This window comes from Poecile atricapillus, chromosome 4, assembly GCF_030490865.1.
Source record: "Poecile atricapillus isolate bPoeAtr1 chromosome 4, bPoeAtr1.hap1, whole genome shotgun sequence".
Taxonomy (NCBI): domain Eukaryota; kingdom Metazoa; phylum Chordata; class Aves; order Passeriformes; family Paridae; genus Poecile; species Poecile atricapillus.
Window position 1 is genome coordinate 8,868,234 of NC_081252.1, and position 21,499 is coordinate 8,889,732.

The 21,499-nt window shown below is 39.0% G+C and overlaps 1 protein-coding gene across 9 annotated transcripts in view; it reads left to right on the plus strand.

Annotated features, from left to right (window-relative positions):
• Window positions 1-21,499, plus strand: part of BLTP1 (bridge-like lipid transfer protein family member 1) — an 86,704-nt gene that overhangs the window by 38,734 nt on the left and 26,471 nt on the right. For 7 of the 9 annotated variants that reach the window (XM_058837435.1, XM_058837437.1, XM_058837441.1 and 4 more), the window contains exons 28-49: window positions 351-1,194; window positions 1,990-2,060; window positions 2,565-2,738; window positions 3,028-3,148; window positions 3,984-4,130; window positions 4,479-4,606; window positions 4,720-4,922; window positions 6,319-6,516; window positions 7,150-7,361; window positions 7,601-7,752; window positions 8,629-8,779; window positions 9,506-9,658; window positions 10,896-11,136; window positions 11,766-11,914; window positions 12,345-12,564; window positions 13,219-13,377; window positions 14,359-14,534; window positions 14,626-14,801; window positions 15,418-16,124; window positions 17,327-17,554; window positions 17,923-18,016; window positions 19,025-19,075. In XM_058837435.1, the coding sequence (XP_058693418.1) occupies window positions 351-1,194; window positions 1,990-2,060; window positions 2,565-2,738; window positions 3,028-3,148; window positions 3,984-4,130; window positions 4,479-4,606; window positions 4,720-4,922; window positions 6,319-6,516; window positions 7,150-7,361; window positions 7,601-7,752; window positions 8,629-8,779; window positions 9,506-9,658; window positions 10,896-11,136; window positions 11,766-11,914; window positions 12,345-12,564; window positions 13,219-13,377; window positions 14,359-14,534; window positions 14,626-14,801; window positions 15,418-16,124; window positions 17,327-17,554; window positions 17,923-18,016; window positions 19,025-19,075 (4,755 nt within the window). The remainder of the gene's footprint in view (window positions 1-350; window positions 1,195-1,989; window positions 2,061-2,564; window positions 2,739-3,027; window positions 3,149-3,983; window positions 4,131-4,478; window positions 4,607-4,719; window positions 4,923-6,318; window positions 6,517-7,149; window positions 7,362-7,600; window positions 7,753-8,628; window positions 8,780-9,505; window positions 9,659-10,895; window positions 11,137-11,765; window positions 11,915-12,344; window positions 12,565-13,218; window positions 13,378-14,358; window positions 14,535-14,625; window positions 14,802-15,417; window positions 16,125-17,326; window positions 17,555-17,922; window positions 18,017-19,024; window positions 19,076-21,499) is intronic. The other 2 variants (XM_058837438.1, XM_058837439.1) reach the window with 2 other exon arrangements.

Below are 21,499 nucleotides of genomic sequence, written 5' to 3' on the forward strand. Positions count from 1 at the left end.
TGAGATGTAGCATGTAGTCTTTGATTCAGCAATTTTTCAAGTGTTAATGGTGCTGCTAATCCGTGTTTCCTAGTTTGACTGCTGATTTGGATCCCTGATAGGGAACGGTTACCTGAGGAAGGTAGAAAATCCAGCATGTAAAGACACCAGCACTTGCTGGTAAATGTTTGTTTTTACATCCTCTGTATGTAGACAAGTGGCAGAGTTCAGTATGTAACCAGTGTTACCAAAATAATGGCTATGCTAATAGAGAGTCACAGAATCACTGATGCATTTGACAGCTGCTACAGTGTAGGAAGAGAAGCATTTGTAAAGAAACAAGCAAGTGAAGTGTTTGTTTCCATTCCCAGTGCCACGGCAGAGGGTGCAGAGGGCCGGCCTGCTTCCCCTGGCCCCCAGGAGAGGCCTGTGGGCCAGTCTCCCATGAGGTCCCCGCTGAAGAGACAGGCGTCCGTTTGCTCCGCGCGGCTGGGCAGCACCAAGAGCCTGACGGCGGCGTTCTACGGGGACAAGCAGCCCGTCCCCGTGGGAGTGCAGTTCAGCAGCGACGTGTCCCGCAGCGACGAGAACGTCCTGGACTCCCCAAAGCAGAGGAGGAGCTTCGGCTCTTTCCCCTACACGCCATCAGCGGATTCAAACTCGTTCCACCAGTACCGCTCCATGGATTCCAGTATGTCCATGGCAGATAGCGAGGCTTATTTTTCAGCTGCGGAAGAGTTTGAGCCAATAAGCAGCGATGAAGGCCCGGGAACCTATCCAGGGAGGAAGAAGAGAAAAAAGCAAGCTCAGAAAACTGAATACAGCAGGGGATCAATTTATCACAGCGTGGAAGGACCCTTAACAAGCACAATCCATAGAGAAATCAGTCAAGATATGAAAACGTTGCCAATTAAGACTCATCCTTCCCAGGCTTCATTTGTTTCAGCTCTGGGAGGAGACGATGAGCACGTTGACAACATGTATGTCCTGGACTCTGAGAAGACTGTGGAACGTGAGCAAATCACTTCCCAGCAGCCTGTAATGGCATGTTACCAAAACTACCTGACGCAGTTCCAGGTGATCAACTGGTCAGTAAAGCATCCAACTAACAAAAGAACTTCCAAATCCTCATTGCATCGCCCTTTAGACCTCGACACCCCAACGAGTGAAGAAAGTTCCTCATCTTTTGAGCAACTCTCTGTCCCAACTTTTAAGGTATGGAAGATGGAGGAGTAAGAATTGAAAATAACTTAAAATGGCTTAGTACCATTTGTGTGAATAAGCTACAAGAAATTTGAAGTTTCTTAGCTTTTAGTTAAAATAAAGAGTACCTTGAATTTCTGACTTCAGGTTATTAGCTTGAGTGGCTGGAAGGTTGTGGGACAAAAAAAGGTGGAGTTAGAATTCTGTGGATGTGTGTTCTGCATTATCATTTTTGCAGTTAAGAATGCTGCCTGTTGAATGATATGCAGCTGGAGGACATTTGTGTGAGTTTCCTTTCCAACCCAAATGAACTGCAATAGCAACACATTTAATACTGATAAAGTATAATTCAGGTCCTCAGTGCTTTATTTCAAAATAAAATTGTGACTCAGATTTAGGAAAGTTTTTTTTTTTTTAAGGGACTTGAACATACATGCTTAAGGAAGGAGCTGAAATTAAATAAATGAAAAATAATGGAAATTACTTGATAGAAAAACAGGTGTTTGAAGTCTGGAATTGAATTTGTTATCATTTTGCAGAAAAGGTTTGTGTTGATGCAAACTTTATGTAGATTAGTATTTGCAGGGGTTTTTAAAAGCAGTAAATCAATGTTTATGTAAAAGCAATGTAATCTGATTTTTCAAGGAATTAAAAAAGCTAATCTGACAGTTCCTGGATCCTGTATTGGAGAATATGCTTCTAAGGGTTAAGAAAAACAGCTTTAAGGGGAGTTTTTTTAAAGATCCCTTTGGGGTTTTTATCATATATGGAAGGAATGTAATCAACTTCTTTGCACTTTTATCTTAGATTGTTAAACAGGGTCTCACAGCTAATTCATTACTGGACAGAGGCATGCAGCTTACAGGATCAACATCTAAGTAAGTTGAACACAACTTGACATTATTAGCACATTTTTCAAGAGTAGAATTTTCCTGGTACTCTCCTGAAATACTTTCGCCCCCGCTAACCCTTTCAAAATTTGATTTACAGCAGTAGTTTTTGGTGCCAGATCTATTTCAGAACAGATCATTCTATATTATGAAATATTTGGGTTTGGTCAAACAGAAAGTACACAGTGCAAGCATTAAATTATTTCACTTGTACGTTTTTCAAGATTACAAACGGTGATTTCCTTTAGATGAATTTGGAGGTGCTAATGGCAAGTGTCCATTTCATTGCCAGAAGCAGGACTTGAATCTAGGGAGGTCCTTATCCTGGAATTGTATTTTTGTACTTTCTAAGATATGTGGTAGAAGAAACTTATATTATGTGGATTTTGTTTAAAAATTATGTGGATTTTATTAAGAATTGAAATGATGCCAGAAGACTTTGGTATTTGTTTTCACAAAGCCTGATCATTGATGTGTGTTTGACCTGTTTAGCACACCTTACACTCCTTTGGATAAGAAATCTGCAGAGAATACAGATGATGAAACAATAACAGAGGAGTGGACGTTGGATCACCCGGTCTTCCAGACACGGACAACGGCAATCGTGGAAGTAAAAGGAACTGTGGATGTAGTTCTGACTCCTCTTGTAGCAGAGGCACTGGATAGGTAATTCTATTTTGATAAAATAAAAATTTAGACTAAAAATTATCTAAAATCACAGCTGTTCTGTTCAGCAAAGGCTTTGGTAAAAGGATTGAATAACGTGGGTGACGGAACAGCAGGGCCTGGTGCCCAGCGGATGTAATTCTGCATTTCCTATGAGGTGGCTGGAAGAATGGGAAGTGCCCTTTGTGTCAGTCAGTGCTTGTTTTTTCCTGTGTGTGTTCATTACACGTGGCTGATGGTGTGAAACTGGGAGTTTCAGTGGTCTCTTGTGGCTGTTTCCCCCTGGCAGGTACATCGAGGCCATGGTGCACTGTGCCAGCTCCCGGCACCCGGCAGCAATCGTGGATGACCTGCACTGCAAAGTCCTGAGGGATGCTGTGCAGAACAGCAAGACCAGCTTCTCAGAAAATGTGAGGAAGGAACAAGGGCAATCCTCATGGATTTGAGAGAACGCTCTATTCTGTGTCTTATGTATAAAATATTTTAACTGAATTTGGTGTTTTGAGATATAGTAGCTAAATGCTATATTGATTTGGAATGCATACTTACATGCATTTTCATAACTCAAAAATACATATTGTCTTTCACTGTCCAGAAATCTTTTACAGGATTGAAGGTCTGGAGTTTTTATTTATCCAAATTTACAGGATTTGGATGATGGTCTAGAGTAATTTACCTGAGATCAAATGACACATTATGTTCTGTGAAATTACTATAGCTGGTATTCTTAAGTTACCATTAGATTCATCTCAGTGAGATGTTATTTATTATTTTATAGTAGATGGGGAGAGTGGTGAAAGTGCCTGTGGGTTTTTTTGCAGTTCATCTGAGACCTTAAAAAATTAATTTAACTTAAAAAGAATTGCATGGCAGTTCTACAGAATTAGGTGTTCTTTCTGTCCAAGGTAATGACCATATTTATATTTTATGATTTCTTAGTCTTCACAGTGTGGTGGACACTAATAATTTGCTTTATAGTAAGTTGTTTTATATAACCTACGTGCGTAGAATTCAAACTTCCAGCTGAAGTCTGGTTGTTAAAGTTTATTGCAGAATGGCACTGCTGCCCTTACGGTTTTCAACCTACTGTACCGCTAAGTGCTGCAGCCCCTGTTCTGGAAATCGTGGTAAATTGCCTAAAATAAAGTCAGAATCTCTTTCTGCCTCAATGCTAATAAAATTTCCTGTTACTACTGAGCTCAGCAACTCTTGAGTTTGTGCTAATAAATTACTTTTCTCTTCAAGTTGTCTTCGAAGCAAGACATCAGAGGAACAAAAATCGACACCACCACAACAGGAATAACAAACCAGGGACCAGCACAGACCAATCTCTCACTTAAGCAAGATAATGTGACAATTAAAGGTCTTCAGGCCAATGTTACAGTTCCAAAGGTAGCAACTTTTTTTTTTAGCTTATCAGTAGGAAAGTGCCTCACGAAATTACCCTTATTTTGCATCCCTGTTTGTTCCCCTAAAGCTGAAGTGCAGCTGTGCATTTGTGCTAGTGAACTAAAGTTTTGAATATTTGAGCTGCTTAATTTTATGATGGTAAACATGCAGTACTTAAATATTAACTACCATAAGGGTAACTGGCTGCCATGTCTTTAAATTATGTTCTGGGTGTGATGGTTTTAGTTTTCTTTTCACTGAAAGTGTAAGACAAGGTTGTATCAGAAATCAGTGATTAATGTAACATGCTTTTCTAAATGTCTTTTCTCTTTGATGGATTTTTATGTACAGGTGAACCTGTGTTTACTTCAAGCATCTGTGGATGAATCCCCAGGAGTTTCTTCCAGCAAAACCGTGACCCACGTTTCCTTAGTAGCTTTGTGTTTTGATAGAATTGCTACTCAAGTTCGTATGAACAGGTAAGAATAGTACATGTCACTATTTGGCATAAACTTCAGACATATTTCATTTGGTTGTTTTTGTTTATCTTGAGATTTGCTTAATTGTTTTTTTCCTCCCTGATATTGAAAAGGGGTATAGTTGAAGAGCCTTCAAACAACGCAGAAACTGGGAGGAATTCTGTCACATTTGATCGCTACATCCAAACCAGCAAAATGCAGCCCCAGTCATCTGGCTCGCTGAGATCCAATTCTGGAGCAGAAAAAGGAAAAGAAATTGCTGCTAAGTTGAACATCCATCGTGTTCATGGACAGCTTAGAGGTCTTGATACAACAGGTACTAAACTTTAAAAAATTAAAATGTGGAAATTTCAATTTTAATAGAAGCAGTTACAGCTGGTTTTGATCTTGTAGTTTGGTTGGAGGTTTCTTACCAATGTGAATAAAAAGCAGCTTACACCCAGAGCTTTTGCAGACACTTGAAAAAGAAGTTTGGGATGAATTATTATTCCACAAAGTGCTAGATTTAAACTTAGGCAAACTAAAAGCTGTCAAGACAAACTTGAAAGCAGGTTGTGTGGCACGTGTGTGTTTCCCTGTAAATAATGACCCACACTGCTGGAATTTGAGGCCTGAGCTCCCTTCCTCCCAGCTGATCTCTTTTCAGCTACCATTTTTTGTCACCTTTTGCAGGGAATGAATTACACTTATTTGCTTTCTTACTCCTTTCTAACACTTTCTGTAATGTGCCTGTCATACCAGCAATTTCAGCATGACAGCCTGGAGATTTTTAGCTATAATGACTCTAAAGCTGAAAATGAGTTCTACCCAATTGACTTTTTTGTTGTTTGTGTTAAGGAAATGCCTTCAAGAAGCTATGAGTTCTGCTATAACTCCTGATCCTGGAAAAACTAACCAGGAAAAGATGACCAAAAGTTGAGGCCATTTTTGTTGAACTGCTTAGTTTTGACAGAATGTATACCAATTTTTACTCTGTTCCATAAGGAACAGGAGTCTTTAGACATGAGAAAGCACTGTGTAAAGCCAGGATGATTAAAAAATACACAATCAATAAATAAATAAACAACAGAAAATCCTACTGCTGTGCAAAGATGAGTGAGCAAATGAACTTGGAGGAAAACGAAACAGAGAAATTGTTACCTTCCTTTTTACTTAGCTATGGGTAGAATGTTAGCAGTAGTGCCCTGTGTCAGGTAATCTACAAACATTCAAGGGCACCACTTTTGGAGTTCTAACCAAGAAAAGCCATCATCTTCTGTTTAAAAGGTTTGAGAAGAGCCTTTCTAAGGATCTTAGCATTTCATGTTTACTTCAAAAGTGAATGCAGTTATAAATTGGAGGCAGAGAGTAAGGATTAGAAGGGCTATAAAGTGACTCAGCGTAGTTCTTTTCCTGAGGTATTTGACATTTAGGTATAAAAATTTAAAGATTTAAAATATTGCTCAGTGCTTGGATTTTTTCTCAAAGTTCAAAATTATCCTGCCCATATTAACACACCAGGAGCAAGGCTATTTTCCTGGTTTTTTGTACATATTTTTCTTGCTCATGCTTCAAGTTTAAACTTTTTCTTTCTTTTTTTTTTCTCCCCCTCCTGTTTGAGGAATACTCAAGGCCTAACTCCCCCCAAAACACTCTAAACTTCAGAGAGCTTTTGCAAGATGTAAAGTTTTCTCCATTTTGGAACAAAGTAGTAAATATGTTTATTTTCACAGATATTGGAACTTGTGCAATAACAGCCATTCCTTTTGGGAAATCAAAAGTTCTTTTTACTTTGGAAGAGTTGGATGAGTTTACTTTTGTGGATGAAACAGATCAACAAGCTGTTCCAGATGTAGCTCGAATTGGTCCTAGTCAAGAGAAGTGGGGTTGGATCATGTTTGAGTGTGGAATTGAAAATTTAACTATAAAAGGTAAAGCTTTTAAAGGCTGTGTATTATTTTATTTTATGAGATTACTGACAATTCTATTCTTAGGTCTTCTGGCTTAGCAATTATTTGGTTAGAACTTGTTGAATCTAGGTGATACTGAATAGTCCATGTCTGTGGTAAATAAATCTCATAGGTTATACCATAAAGACATTTTTAATTGTAAGTACCACTAATACTAAAGTGTGAAATAATTTCATATAAACTGGTTTCATCAGTTTCTGAACTTAAGGTTGAATTTGATGATTTCAGTGATCACTCAGTGATCGTTATCTACAGGAAGTACATTATAGAGCCAGAATTTTGCTCTGGGAGGGGAAAGCTAGCTACAAAAAGTAAAAAAAAAAACCCACAGTAAATGTGTTTTTTCTATCATCCAAGTTATTTTTCTTTTAGACAATAATATTTTAAAAGCCTTTATGTGAGTACTCTTCATCTGCTTGTGGTAAACCATGAGAAGCTCAAAATTGTAGTGATAAGCTGTTGCATAAAATGGTAATGCATCTTGTTTAACCAAAATCACGTGTATTTCTCTGCTTAAGTACAGATCTTTTCTATGGGGCATAACTTAGAACTGTTTATGTGCTGCCAACCTTTACAGTCTGGGTATTTTTACAGGGGGAAGACAGTCTGGGGCAGTGTTGTATAACACATTTGGAGTCATGGGTAAATCAAGAGACACTGAAAGAGGCGGATTGCTTGCATCAAACAACTCCTCAGATTCCCCCACTGGTAGTGGCTACAACACTGATGTGTCTGAAGATAACCTCCCTTGTGACAGAATCAGTCCCTCTTCAGATATTAATGGAAATTCCGTTTCAGATGAGCAGGTGTGTTCAAGCTGGGTAGAAATGACTGGTCACTTATCCTGTTTGCTTAGACACTAAACTTCCAGCTTTCTGCAGGGTCCTTTGGGAGGATTAGTGGACAGCATTAGGTTTTTTTTTCTTTACCTAAATGCCTATGAAAAAAAAAAAATTATGAGCATGTATGGTATGTTAGTGCCTTTGAGTGTAATAATTTTGGAAGACAATTTCCCTTCTAACTTCATGATTCCTTGTTTTTGAAGGATGAAGGAGTTGAATCAGATGATCTGAAAAAAGATATCCCCTTGATGCCTCCTCCCCCTGACTCCTGCAGCATGAAGTTGACAATCAAAGAAATTTGGTTTAGTTTTGCGGCTCCCACCAATGTGCGCTCCCCAGCCCATATATATTCAAGGTATATTTTTTTCCCTGTTTAGAAGAAAGAAAATGGTAGTTCTGCTTTGTTAAGTCACATTTGTATTGGGTAGGTTCTGAATGGAATTTCAATAATTTTTGAAGCTTCTTTGGAAATGATAATTTTGAATTTGTATATATCACAGTGAGACTTGCTTCACTTTTTTACTGTTGTAATTTTGGTGGAAGTGCTGCTTGAAAATTCTTAGTTAGATGTGATTAAAAGAAAAAAAAAAGGAAGAATAAAAAACCCAAATGAAACTAAAAGCCCTCACTAGCAACTTCTGGTGAGATGGAAATGTTTGAGGAAGAAAGGCAGGAGATGATGTTTGCTTTGAGTAGGTGAGGTGCTAGTGAAGAAAACAGCTCAGTGCTTTTGGTATTCAACCTGATATCATCCATGATCTGACTGCCATTGCGCTGTAAAGTTCAAGATGTGTCTTTCTAAGATTTGGTTTTTCAGATCGTTTATGTAGAATAAGCCAAATATTTCAGTCTGTCAGTATAGAGCCATAAACTAGAAAATACTCTATTACTCTTGCTTGAGCCCTTTAGCAAAAGTCCTTCATGACATATAACACTTCATGTGGGATTCAGTCAGTGATGAGAATTTCAAACTGTATGATTTCAGTAGGGAATACAAATGGGGAAAGGAAGGAATGGCAATAGCAAAAGTGAGAAGAATCATGAGTGTGTGAGTGAGTAAAACAAAAATTGCCTCAGGTACTTTTTTGCCAGCTCTTGTTTTCTGGGCAGTAAGTCTGTATTTATTACTTTGCATCAGTGTCCCACTGATTTGACTGTCGCTCGTAACAGCATCAGAAAATCCTGCTGCCGCTGCCTGTGAACACCCCTTTCTCTTTATTTGTCTCCACAGGCAGCTGAACCTCCTGAGCACAGCAACACCTGCAGTTGGTGCTTGGCTTGTTCCCATCGATCAAGTGAAGTCGTCATTAAATAAACTGGAAACGGAAGGAACCCTGCGAATCTGTGCTGTTATGGGGTGCATTATGACAGAAGCTCTAGAGGTAAATGACCTTTATAAAATCAATGAGCATATCAGAACAGGACAGTGTGATAGGTAACATGTAGCTTGTGGAATTCTGGATGTTTTCGCTGGCAAACTTAAGAGCATCTCTTGTGAGCATTTGGAATTGGTCACAAGAATTCACAAAAAGCTGTGCTTTTTGTACACAGCACTTCAGAGCTGCTACAGCAGCTGAGGAAGTCTCATTCCTCTTAGAGGAGCGCATCTCCAGGTAAAATAAGAGTAAGAAGTATGGCTATAGTGCTTAGTATATATTTTATCAAGTATTTTTGTTTGCTGTTGGTTTGATTGGCACTATCTAGTGGGAAGATTTTGATGTGATACCCACACTAAAATCCTGTCTTGCACAGTGAGATGGATGACCTAATAAACTAGGAATAAAGTGTTTCTTTGGAAATTGCAGCTGGCTTTGGTCCCTTAGTCCAGATGTAACTTCATAAGGCCTGCAATTTCAATCTAGGCTTTTCTGTTATTGCTTTATATAAATAATTATGCATCCAGAATGATTTTTCACATGCAGTATTTAAAGTTAGGTGGGTACCCATGAGGCAAATCTTTGTTGCAGAAAATCTTTGTTGCAAAAGTTTAAAATTCAAAGAAGTTCTAACAGGGGTTAGAAATTTGTTGTCTGATAGGTGAAATCTTGTCATTGATGCTCTGTTTGCAGGTATGTTCATATGTTGAAAATGTTTTTGTTTTAATCTAGAATAAAAGTGTACACTTCCCTCTGAGAAGCAAGTACAACAGGCTTACCAAAGTGGCTCGTTTCTTGCAAGAAAATCCTTCTTGTTTACTCTGTAATATATTGCACCATTACCTTCATCAAGCAAATTACTCCATTATTGAGGATGCCACTATGGTGAGTTACCCAGGAAAACTGGAAATATCTCAGTCCTTTAGTTTCAAACATGCCAATTCTAATGTCTTAAATTTGGCAACAGTTTGAGGGAGATTAACAAACAAGAAAATACAACCCAAACTCACATGCATCTTTAAAGTGATAAGTAGATATGGTTTCTCTCATTTAATTTTCTTTGACATCTGCTATTTTTGTTACGACCTGTATATATGCATAATGTTTATCAAAGTATTTTATTAGTAAATACATGAGATCATAAACAAAAAAGGCACAGCTTTAAAACTCTATATGGCTTTTTTATCAGGTTTCATTCCCTCTCTATCATATTTCAATGGCCTTTTTATAAGATTTCATTTTTCATGGTTTTAAAATTGAATAATTCTCAATTATTGAGGCAAGTGCATGAACTGGTTAGTTTATTCCAAATTCTCTCCTTGAAACTAGTTTTCATGTCTTCTAGAAACTGGGGTAATGCAGACAGTTTAAGGAAGGAACTAGAATTGTACAAACTTCAGGGTTTAGGAATCAAATGTTTTTCTTGATGCCTTTAGAATGTAAATGTCTAGATTGTAGTGGGAAATAGCTATTTGAACAAACATCAGGCATAAGGGAGGAGTGTTTACTCCTGATTTTGTGTCATTTTCATAATCCAATTCTACAGCTGTCAGATTTAAACACTTTGGTTTTCAGCATATTCAGCTGAGAGCCAGCGATCAGGAATAGCAGAGTTTGCGGCACAAATAGCACAGTTTGCTTTGTGGTCAAAATACCAAGCTTTTGTTTTCTTTAGGACAATTCAGTGATGTAATCAAAACAATCCCTATATTTAGCCTCAGATTTATGTTTCTAAAATACTGCTTATGAACAATGGAAAAAACAATCTTTTTAATGGAGTTTGTATGGAGTTGCTGTGAATCTTAGCCCATAGCTGAGAGCCTGATAAATACTCAAGTACTTTTAGCTTCATATTTAACAAACTGGCTTCCTGTTGTTTATTTTTGGCCCCTTGGGCTAGATCCTCAGGTCATGTAGATAAATGTATTTGCTGTGTTCAGTGAAGCTGTAATTTTTGTTTCTCAGCTCCTTGGCTTCTTGCTTGATGTCTTGTGGTTGCCAGCAAGTTTGTCATAAGCCCCTTAAGCACAGAGATTTAAGAGAGCTTTGACTCTTTCTGCCTTCCAGTTTGCTTCATTATGCTGTGATATGAATTTTTCTTATTTTTTTTTTTTATTTAAAGAGTGATGGCCTTCCTGCCTTAGTGACCTTAAAGAAAGGTCTGGTTGCCTTAGCAAGGCAGTGGATGAAGTTCATTGTGGTCACCCCAGCCTTTAAAGGAGTCAGCTTGCACAGACCAACCCAGCCAATGAAACTGCAGCCAAATGCCTGCCACGAGCATGAGGATGGCCTTGGACTGGACAATGGAGGGGGCCTTCAGAGTGACACGAGTGCTGATGGAGCAGAGTTTGAATTTGATGCAGGTATTTTTGTGTTATCATCTCCATAAAGATTCACAGGGACAAGCAGCTTCTCTCAGACATTTGTATCTTCCTTAGTTTTAATGCTTGACACATTACAGTCTCCTTTTTTAGAATTATCAGCTTCTTTTTTTGTATAACCTCCATTCTCAAGCTGCTGCTAACAATAATAATTATTGTATTCCAGTAATTAGTGCTTGTTCAGGGAAAAACAAAACAGGAGATCTCTCTTTCTTCACATTTTCTGTCTTGTTTTTTCCTGCACAAAATAAATCAACCTAATTATTTGCTACCTTTCAATTAAAAGCCAGGCAGCAGTTAGCACCTTTAAGAGAGCAAACACAAAGATGTTTGTGTGAGAAAGTGGTATGTAATCATAGAGTATAATGGAAATTTTTACCCCCTTCTCTCAAATACCTGATTTGATGAAGCAGAAACACTTGGATTATTAAACAGAACCCAGCAGACCCCTGTCTGAGGTGTTCTTATTTGTCTATAAATCAGACAGCACTGTGTAGGTGTGTGTCAGCACTTGGAAATTTGTGACTGCTTGTAGATAAATGTGCCTGATAATAGATCATCTTGGTTCTCCAAATATATCTGAATGAGGAAAACTGTTTGCTTGGCTGCAGCTACTGTGAGCGAGCACACGATGCTCCTGGAAGGAACAGCCAATCGCCCTCCCCCTGCCAGCGCCTCCTCTGGGCCCGTCACTGGTGCTGAGATCATGAGGAAGTTGTCCAAGACTCACACTCACAGCGATTCTGTGCTGAAAATAAAGGTGAGTGCACAGGGCTGGGCACCAGGGCAAAGGAGGTTGTAGCTGGCCTGTTCAGGAGCAGTTCTGTGGCTGCAGATGAATAAAGGCATGCAAAAGGTAACTAGAGCACATGGAAGGTCTGCTCCTGACCTCCCAAAAAGGATGCTCCAGCAGTTGGTCTGTATTCTACATCTATCCTTTTTTGTTTGTTTTGCCAGTTGACTGCATGTGCATCATTAAAGGATGCACCCTATCTTTTATAGCCTTTGATCTTTTATTTATGGCAGCAGAAACAAGGATTTAACTATCATGATATGAAGTCAAAGACTGGCAAAGCTCTCCAGTAACTTGTAGCAAAATATTATGTTCCAGCCTTATATTCAGACCAAATGCTGCTTTGTTTTTGCAGTTTCTACAGTACTTCATTAATTTATTTGTTTTCTGCTTGCAGGGCATCCATCCATATCATTCCTTGAGTTACACCAGTGGAGATACAGCTACGGATTCGCCAGTGCACGTTGGCCGCTCTGGAATGGGAGTCAGGGAAAGTCCAAGGAAGGAAAGTCTGCTCAGCTATCTCACTGGGAGCTTTCCTAGCTTGCACAATCTTTTGGAAGGGACTCCTCAAAGAAGTTCAACTGCAGTTAAAAGTAGTTCTTTAACAAGAACAGGTATGATGTAGCAAAAAAAAAAGTATGATGTCACATAAACAGATAGAATGTAGCATAATTTTCGAGTCTTTTTGAATGAATAAGGAAACAACCATTTTGTATTTGTTTTTTCTTGACCTTGTAAGTAGATTAAGAAGAGAGCTGGAACTCATATTTCAGTAATGTAGTTTGCATATGATAAATTGCGGATTTTTAGCAATTGTCTATTCAACAAATATTTTAAAAGCTTGAAACATTGAAGTGTTTATGGTCTGTATTGTTTTTCAGAGTGTATTGTTCTAAGTTTTCCTTTATATGTAAATTACATACCGTGTATGATACTGTATCTTCTCTGAAACCTCTCTCCTTCGCTGTCAGGGACTGAAATACTGTTCAGAAAAAAAGGTATTTTGGTTTCTTAATGACTCTTTTCCTCTAATTAATGGTAGAAATGAGCAAGTGCAAAGCCATGTGTAGTGCAACATCCATTAGTGCCATGTGTAACTTCTGTGGTAGCACCTGTAGTGCTGTTTGACACATAATTTAGTTCAATAAGCCTTGAGAATTAGGCTTACTTTTGTAGTAGATAGGTGTTGTCAGTGAAATCGTGCCATGTTCCTTGTTTCTGCTGACTTGGATGCAAGAAATGCTGAAGTTTCTGCTTTATCTGCACAGGAAATACCGTGGCCACAGACATGTTGTCTGAGCACCCTTTGCTGTCTGAGCCCTCCTCTGTGAGCTTCTATAACTGGATGTCCAATGCTGTGGGCAACAGGGGAAGCGTCGTACAGGAAAGTCCAGCCACCAAGTCTGGGCACAACAGCCTTCCAACAGGTATTGCTAATTTGCAGCTGAGTTCCAGGTGGTTCTGGGCTGGCTGTGCCTGTGTTTGCCACATTCTGACTGAAAGCAGTTGAGAGAGTGATTTATGTTCAACAGGACTTAATTGGTTCCAAGTATTACTTGTGAGACTTGCCAGCAACCTGGAAAATTAAAAGATGGGATTTAAGCAAAACTGTTGTTTTCTTTTGCCTCACCCCAGCTCTGAAAATTTAGCTTTTTCTTACATCTGGAACTATCAGCGTAGCTGCTGAAAGTTAAGCCATGAAATCATCTTCTGTGGCCAAGTTCCTTGGTTGTGTTGGCTATTTTTGATCTAATTTTCATATGCTTATTTTGTGATTTGTGCACTGGAATCCTTGCTCTTTCTCAGTTCAGTTTTGGGACTAAACATAAACATGTATTTTGGGAGTAACTTAGGAATGGGTTAACTGGTGTAAGGGAATGAAGAAAAAATACATTTCTGAAAGTGTTAGATGTATTAAAAACCAGATGTTTAACAATTTATTGCAGCTCATTTATTTTTCTTATTGGCCTGTCATCATTCCAACTTTTCAATGTGTGTCTTAATTTTCTTTTTCACTAATGCTGTACTTGAATCTTTTTTCTGTTAACACTCCTTCACCTGTGCTGTATTAATCTTAGGCAATAAGAAATTGTTTTAGTTTGTTTTTAATATTGAACCAATAGTCTGATCCTACAAATGTCATCGTGCTGTACATGTTGCTTAACTATTGTGGCTCCTGTGTGAACTGGAATGTGTTTCTCTGCAGAAAGACTCTTTCCAAATTTGAATTGGACAATCTCTACCTGTTCCAGCACTATCAGGCTTTCTTTCTCCTAAATGCCACCTTTGTGAGGTTGCAGACCTCACTGTGGCCTGTTTATCTATATAAATAATCTCGCTGAATTAATCGAGTCAGTGGTGGTGAGATTTGCTGTGGTGTTAGTGTTCCATGGGTATTTATTTTCCAGGTGTGGCACCCAATCTTCCTACTATTCCCTCTGCTTCAGACTTCAACACAGTTCTGTCCAGCGACCAGAACACCCTGGATGGCACCCACTCGCAGCACAGCACCAGCCAGGATGACATTGCAGGAGTAGAAGAGGGCAACCAGGGCTTTCCTGCAGTCCAGCTGGCAGATGCACAGGTAACTGGGCTTGCACATCACCAAATGGATGAGCAAGAGGGTGGAAATAACCCAGGCCTTCATAACCAAATGGGTGGGTTTTGTTTTGTAGGTTGTTTTCAAGCCTCTGCTAAGTTACACGGGAATTCAGTCGCAGGATGCGATGCCCCTGTGCTACAGGATGTACTTTGGAGAGTACCTCTCTTTCTCAGGAACTCTGGATTGCCTCAGAGCAGATATTGTAGATTCAGACACAGCAAAGGAAAGGAAAAGCAAGAGAGCCCGAAGGTATAATGAGAGATGTAAAAATATGTGTATTGGCTAAAGAACAGAAATTAGGCTTTTCATGTCCTGACAGATTTTCAAAGCACTTTCATCGGATAAGGAGCAACCCTTTTTTCTTCTAATCTTTCATTCTGTCTTCCTGCTAAAGTATTTTTTTTAATCTTCCTATGGAATGGTTTGGGAATTGTAACTGTTTGAATCTCTGCTGCTTTTGAAAATTGGAGACTGGGAAAGGGGGAGAGCTGGTGGGAATAATAGTGGGGGAATTTGAGTGGCTCTGAAATGGTGTTTAATAATTAATCCCATAAATAATAATGATGTGACTTTTTGTGAAAATGCTGAATCCTCCCCCAGACCAATTTTGTGCAGACCTTTAGGATATAATGGAATGATTGCATGCCAATCTAGGTTTCATAGAACTGGATGATTGCTATGTTAGTAGCACACAGTATGAAACTGTGAAAGTTCATTTTATTATATTTACAACTGTGGTAAAAAGGTGCTGTCCTAAGGGAAATAAAAGGCTGTGTTCAGTAAATTAGATGTAAGCTGTGTAAAAAACGTAGTTGACTCTCATAAAAAGCAACACAGTAGTGACTTGTACCTTTCCTTTCCTTAGGCAAGGAGCTGTCAATCTTCCTCCTCTGGAATTCAAACCAGCTTTGATGTTAGAGACTTTCAGCATTAGCGCTGTGGTGATGGAGAAATCCATGTGCACCCCTCACAACTCCACCAACGCCCTTTCCTTCCACGACTTGAACAAGCGCTATTACAACACCTTCCACTGCAATTTCACCATTTCCTGCCAGTCCATCAGCCAGCACGTGGACATGGCCCTGGTGCGGCTCATCCACCAGTTCAGCACCATGATTGATGACATCAAGGCCACGCAGACAGACATCAAACTGAGCAGGTACACGGCTGGCTCGGCCTCCCCGACCCCCACCTTCAAAACCCGCAAGCACAGGGACTTCCGCTCCTCGGATTTCAGCCGCAGCTCCCGGGGCAGCCTCAACGGAGGCACCAGGGTGAACAACACCAAGAGCAAGAGGACGAACAACGACAACAACAAGAAGGAGTCTCGCAACAAGAATTCCCTGGGGAGGTCGGAGCGAAGGACTTCCAAAGTGTCCAGGAAAGGCTCCAAAGATGTGGTTGACCACGTGACAATCCACATGGATGACTCCGACTCCATTACCGTGTCGGAACAGAGCGAGCCCTCTGCGGAGTGCTGGCAAAATATGTATAAGCTGCTGAACTTCTATTCACTCATTTCTGATCCAACTGGCATCTTAGAAAAGTCTTCTGAAACTTTTGGGCCAACAGGTAAGGTGGTTCATGAGCCCAAATAATAGAGTGTGCGCGCTTTTGTTTAAACGGGGCGTTCTGAAGCTTGGTCATGAGGTGGCTTTTGAGAGTCGCACACCCCATCTAACTTGGATCAGAGTGGCAAGTGGTGAGGATGGAGGTGAGCTTTGGATTGGTTCACCAAGATGATGCACAAAAGAAAAGCTTAACATTTCTCACTCATTTTGTAGTATGGATTGAGTTTGTTCCTCCTGAGGTGCTGTTTTGTGTTCAAGGGGCTGCTGAAAATGCTGCTTATTATCATTCGGTGAAAATATGCAAGCAATAAGCCAAAATAAAGCAAATAAATAAAAAAATAAGCAATACATAAGCCATTTAGAGGGAGACAATTCCTGCCTTGAGAATGACTGACAGTAGGAAAAAAAAATCTGTGAACTTTGTTGTGGGAACAGGAAAGGTGAAATACTGATTTTTGCGAAGTCCCACAAAAGTTACAGGTGTTTGGGTCATAATTTCACCTAAAATCTTGAGATCTGGTGTAATTATTGCTATTTCCAATGTATTTCAGCACAGCAGAGTAAATATGAGAGCTGTCTTAGTATCATTCTTTTTGTTGCTGAATTTAAGTTGCTGTAAATATGCGGGGGATGGTATAGTTGCTCTATAGCTATATAGCTTTGGATTTCTTTTAAGTAAAGAATGAAATCTAAGGAAGTCTCAAATGAGAACTTTTTTTAAATAGATGCCAGTATCTTTCATGCACAGAATATCATATCCACAGTTCCAATATCTGCAGAAAATGTAAATTTTCTTACATTATTTTTAGCTTCCTGAGCATTGAAAAGGAAACCTTGCTCATCCAAAACAGAAATATAAGAACCTTTGCCTGTGGGATGATCAAAAAATAAATGGGACAACTGGAAACTGTCAGGGCATTTTTCTGGTACAACAATAAAATCAGATCATTGCAAATATTTATATAAGGTACATAGGAGCATATCTAGGAGTAATAATGAAACCACATCCTTCATTATTGTCTTCACTGTGTCTTGGATTTGGTTCAGTTGCAAATGTCTTGGGGTGGAGTGCGCAAGGCACAGATAATTTTCCTGAAGAGTTTTCTTGACATGAAAGATACGTGATCCATGGTTTGAAATAAATGGGATATGCCTAGGATTTATTATAAACAAAGCCTTGAATAACTGCTGGTGTTTGTGTAGGTGTTCGAAGCCCCACGGAGCCTGCCTGCAGGGTGGTGTTTGAGAACGAGCAGGACAACGGGCGGAAGCGCAGCCTGGTGACCTCGGAGCCGCAGCACGTGACCCTCATCGTCTTTGGGATAGGGATGGTGAACAGAACCCACCTGGAGGCTGACATTGGCGGCCTCACCATGGAATCAGAGCTGAAGAGGATCCACGGCAGCTTCACCCTGAAAGAGAAAATGAAAGGTGGGATGAGCTAAAAGCATTCTCTGTAATTGAATTCCCTGGCAGCTTCACATGTGCATGTGCAGTGTGTGTGTACATAATATAATAATATTCAACAAGTTCTTTTAAAAAACTATTACTAGGATGCTGAAGGATTATAAAAGGATGCAAGATTTTCAGAAAGTGCCATGGAGGGAATCCTCTTAGAAGACAGTCACTCATTTTCAAGAGATTTCTTCCTGTCACAATTTATAGCTGGCATCACTTAATGTGACTGCTAAAGCTGTAATTTTTCAGATTTTTTCCTGTTGCAATATTTTTAAAAGCAGTAGACATATCTTTAATATTTTACTGACTGAAATGCTGTTAAATATATTTTCTTCCTAAAGATGTGCTACATCAAAAGATGACTGAGACATGTGCCACTGCTCACATTGGAGGTGTCAATATTGTCCTGCTGGAGGGAATTACCCCAAATATCCAGTAAGTAGGAAGTTTCACAATGTAAAATTGTTTAAGTGCATAGAAGTGGCATGAGTTGTGTGTTTACTCTCTTGTGCTTCTAATTGATTTTTGAAACTTGTAGGTTCAAGCCATATGAGATTTGTAGGGGGTGGTTAATCTACTGATGCTGATTATTCCTGTTTAAGATCTATTGTGTTTCTTTAATAGATGTGTTTTTCAACTCATGATGCATCATTCTTTGTTCTCTCCTCTTATTTTTACAGTTCTAATATCCCTTCTCTAGCCCTTATATAACTGACACAACCTGACAGGGGAGGGGGAGAGAACCACGTCTTGTGCATGAACATTGTCAGTCACTTGCTCAGCATCCACATCCTTCTGGCTTTTTTTATTTCTGCCAGGTTCACAGACTCAGAAAGCCCATGTATTATTTTAAGTTGTTCCCAGCTGCATCTCTTTCTGTTTGAGTTTCAGAATGAGCTGAACCACAGTTCTTTGTAGCACAGATCACCCTCACACAGTTTGGGTGTTAGCTGGGTAACCCTCAGTATGTGGACTGGTCTTTAGAACAACACAACCCTTGTAGAAAGGGGCTAAACAATGTCACTTGAGTTTCTCTCCCCTCTTAATTCCTGGGTAGTTCAGAGGATGCTACATAGAAATTAAAATATACAGAATTATATAATTTCCTCAGCAAAATTGCTTCCAATAAGTTTGTTTCAGAGGGATAAATGAAAGTTCCAACCTGACAGTCACGAAGGGTTTCTGAATGTGACTGAACCTCTTCATGTCTGCTTTACATGTAGGGAGGGTACAAAAGGAAAGGGGAAAAATAATGATAAATCTTAAAAACAACAAGAGCAAAGAACAAACATGAGCAAAACCTAAACCTTCAGCTTGGTAATTTTGAAAGTAAATGTCATATTGTGGGTTACAAGTAATTAACTGACTAATTTTGCATGACTGTTTATTCTTTATTTGCTTTGTTTTTGTTTTTCTTGCTTTCTCTTCAATCTTCATCTGTAGACTGGAGGATTTTCCTACATCTCCTACAAGCACAGCCAAACAAGAGTTTCTGTATGTCATATTATTATGTTTAATAGTCTTGCAATTAACTCTGTGTTGTGTAGCTAATGGCTGCATTTCTACTGTGTGTGATTGTGGAGGCAGATGTTGCTTGAACACATCTGGTATTACCTAGATAAACTTTTTTTAATGAAGCCTGCTAAATATCTGCCTTTAAAAAGCCCTTGTCAATGTTGGCAGTATAGTTTCAGCAGCTTCTATTGCACTGCACTCCCTACTGTAATGTTAGAATGTTTTCACTGGCCCTTAGGTTCTTTAGATCTGCTCCTGTACTTATTTTTATGAGCTGAAATACTGTTGATAAATGTTAGGGAACACAGAGGTGAGGTTTGCTTTGGAACTGCTGTGCTTGGAGTGATAGTTGTGCTGTCATCATGAGCAGGGCCATTCCTTTTTGTCTTTATTTCCCGGTGTGCTGGTTTAACTCCCAGACATGCTGAAGGTCTGTGTGTGTGGGTGCAGGTCTTCTCTCTCACAGTGCCTGTTTATTCAGTGTTGTGGAAATACAGGATTAATTTTAAAATGTCCTTAGAGCTCTGGAAGGAGAGGTGATGGACTGTAAAACTGCAAGTGACGTAGGGAAAATAATGGGGTTTGTGTTCCTTTTTGTCTGGTAGCAGCATTAAACCAGCGCATCACAGAGTTGTTGTATTTGCTGCCTTATGATGTGGTCAACAAAAGTACAAATGATTAAAAGGACTGGATAAATCTGTGTATGATAGGTCTTGTGGTGAGTCATGAACATGATACAGCTCTTGGCTTAGAAAGTAAATTCCTTGTGGCTGGAATTAAGGGAAGGATCCCTTCACTTACACCTCAGGTATCTGCTGCTGCCTGAGTTTTCAGCTGACTCGGTGCAGTAGTTCCTGTGTGTTACGGGCCTCCTGGTGGCTTTTTCCCCCCCACACTTTTAACAACATTCCCAAAAATCTGTTGAGTGCTGGCCTTGTAGTCAGTTCTTTAGTGGGACAAAGACCTTTTGTCACAAATTTGTCTGGAGAGCGATGATTTATGGTATTGATGTGAGAATATAGAATTCTTACTGGAAGCATTACTGGTATGTAACTTAAATAATGATTAATGACTTTAATGAGATACAACCAGATGCATTACAGGCACATCACTGTAGGTAAGCAAACTGCAGCTTTTTAATAATAAATGGATAGCCAGACAGTCGTTCCACATTTCATTCTGTCATGGAAGTAGGTTTTTTGTAGGCAAACAGCAGTGAAATTAATTTGTTGCATGAAATATGGAGAAAAGCACACTTAATTTTGCTGAGGTTTTATTCTGCTGCAACAGATATACTGGTGTAATACATTTTTAATTAAGGAAATGTTTAAAATGGATTGAATGCAGTAGTATTTTGTTTTATAGATGGAGATGGAAATGTGTTGTTGATTGGCTTCACAACAGATGAGTCAGAATGGTAGCAGGGAGAGAGTAGGAAATGGGCAAACATCAAGAGAAATAATTATCTTTTTCTTATAAAGAGGTGAATTAAAACGATTCTGGCCCTTTCTTAAGTAATGCTTATTTGTATAATGGTTTTCTGAAAATTGTTGTGAACTGTTTCCTCCTTCATCATGTATTTTGAAATAATTTCTACTTGACAGTCTGCCCTAAAATATTAATTCTTAACTGCTTTAGGTGACTTGCATTTCTTGCATAGTTATGAAAATCCGAGAATGTCCCTTGAGCTTCAGTCAATTAATTTGCTGTTGATAGGCCAGTGGTTGCCTTAGAGTGCTGTGTATTTCTTGATTATAAGCAGAAGGGTGATGTCTTTGTTTGTTTGTATTTCCACATCTGGGTTGCTTTGGGCTTGCTGATATTTTAACATAAGAATAAGAAGAGACATTACTTAGAGAGTGGAGTTCATAGAATATTGTATCTTCCACCATGAGACCAAACTGTCTAGAAACAATTTAAATAGGATACAAAAAGTGTTTTAGCTATACCCCTTGAAATATAGTATTTGAGAAACTTGCATTGAATGTTGCAATTTTATAGTCTATTTTTCAGCCATTTTAGCTGATGTATTGTATCCTACAATTTCATTTACAACTACATTTCCTTCTCTTTGAGACTGTAATTCTGTGTTGGCTGCATAATATACTTCCATTGGGTAACCCTCCAGGAATTGACCATAGAAACATTAATGTGTTACCACAATACATTTTTTAGTAGGAGTTTAATGAATTCTGCTATGCCAAAATTCTGTTAGGACGTCAAAAATTGCCAGCTTTGTGCAGTTACAGTTTTATCTTGGGTAACCATTATGAACCATATCCTCCTCAACATTAAAATAAGGTTTAGATGATGCATTTTGGAATAATATGTTTGAATTAAACATCAGTATTAATTCACAAGTTCATCTATCACATGCTGTGTACTTACTGTTAAGTATTTCCT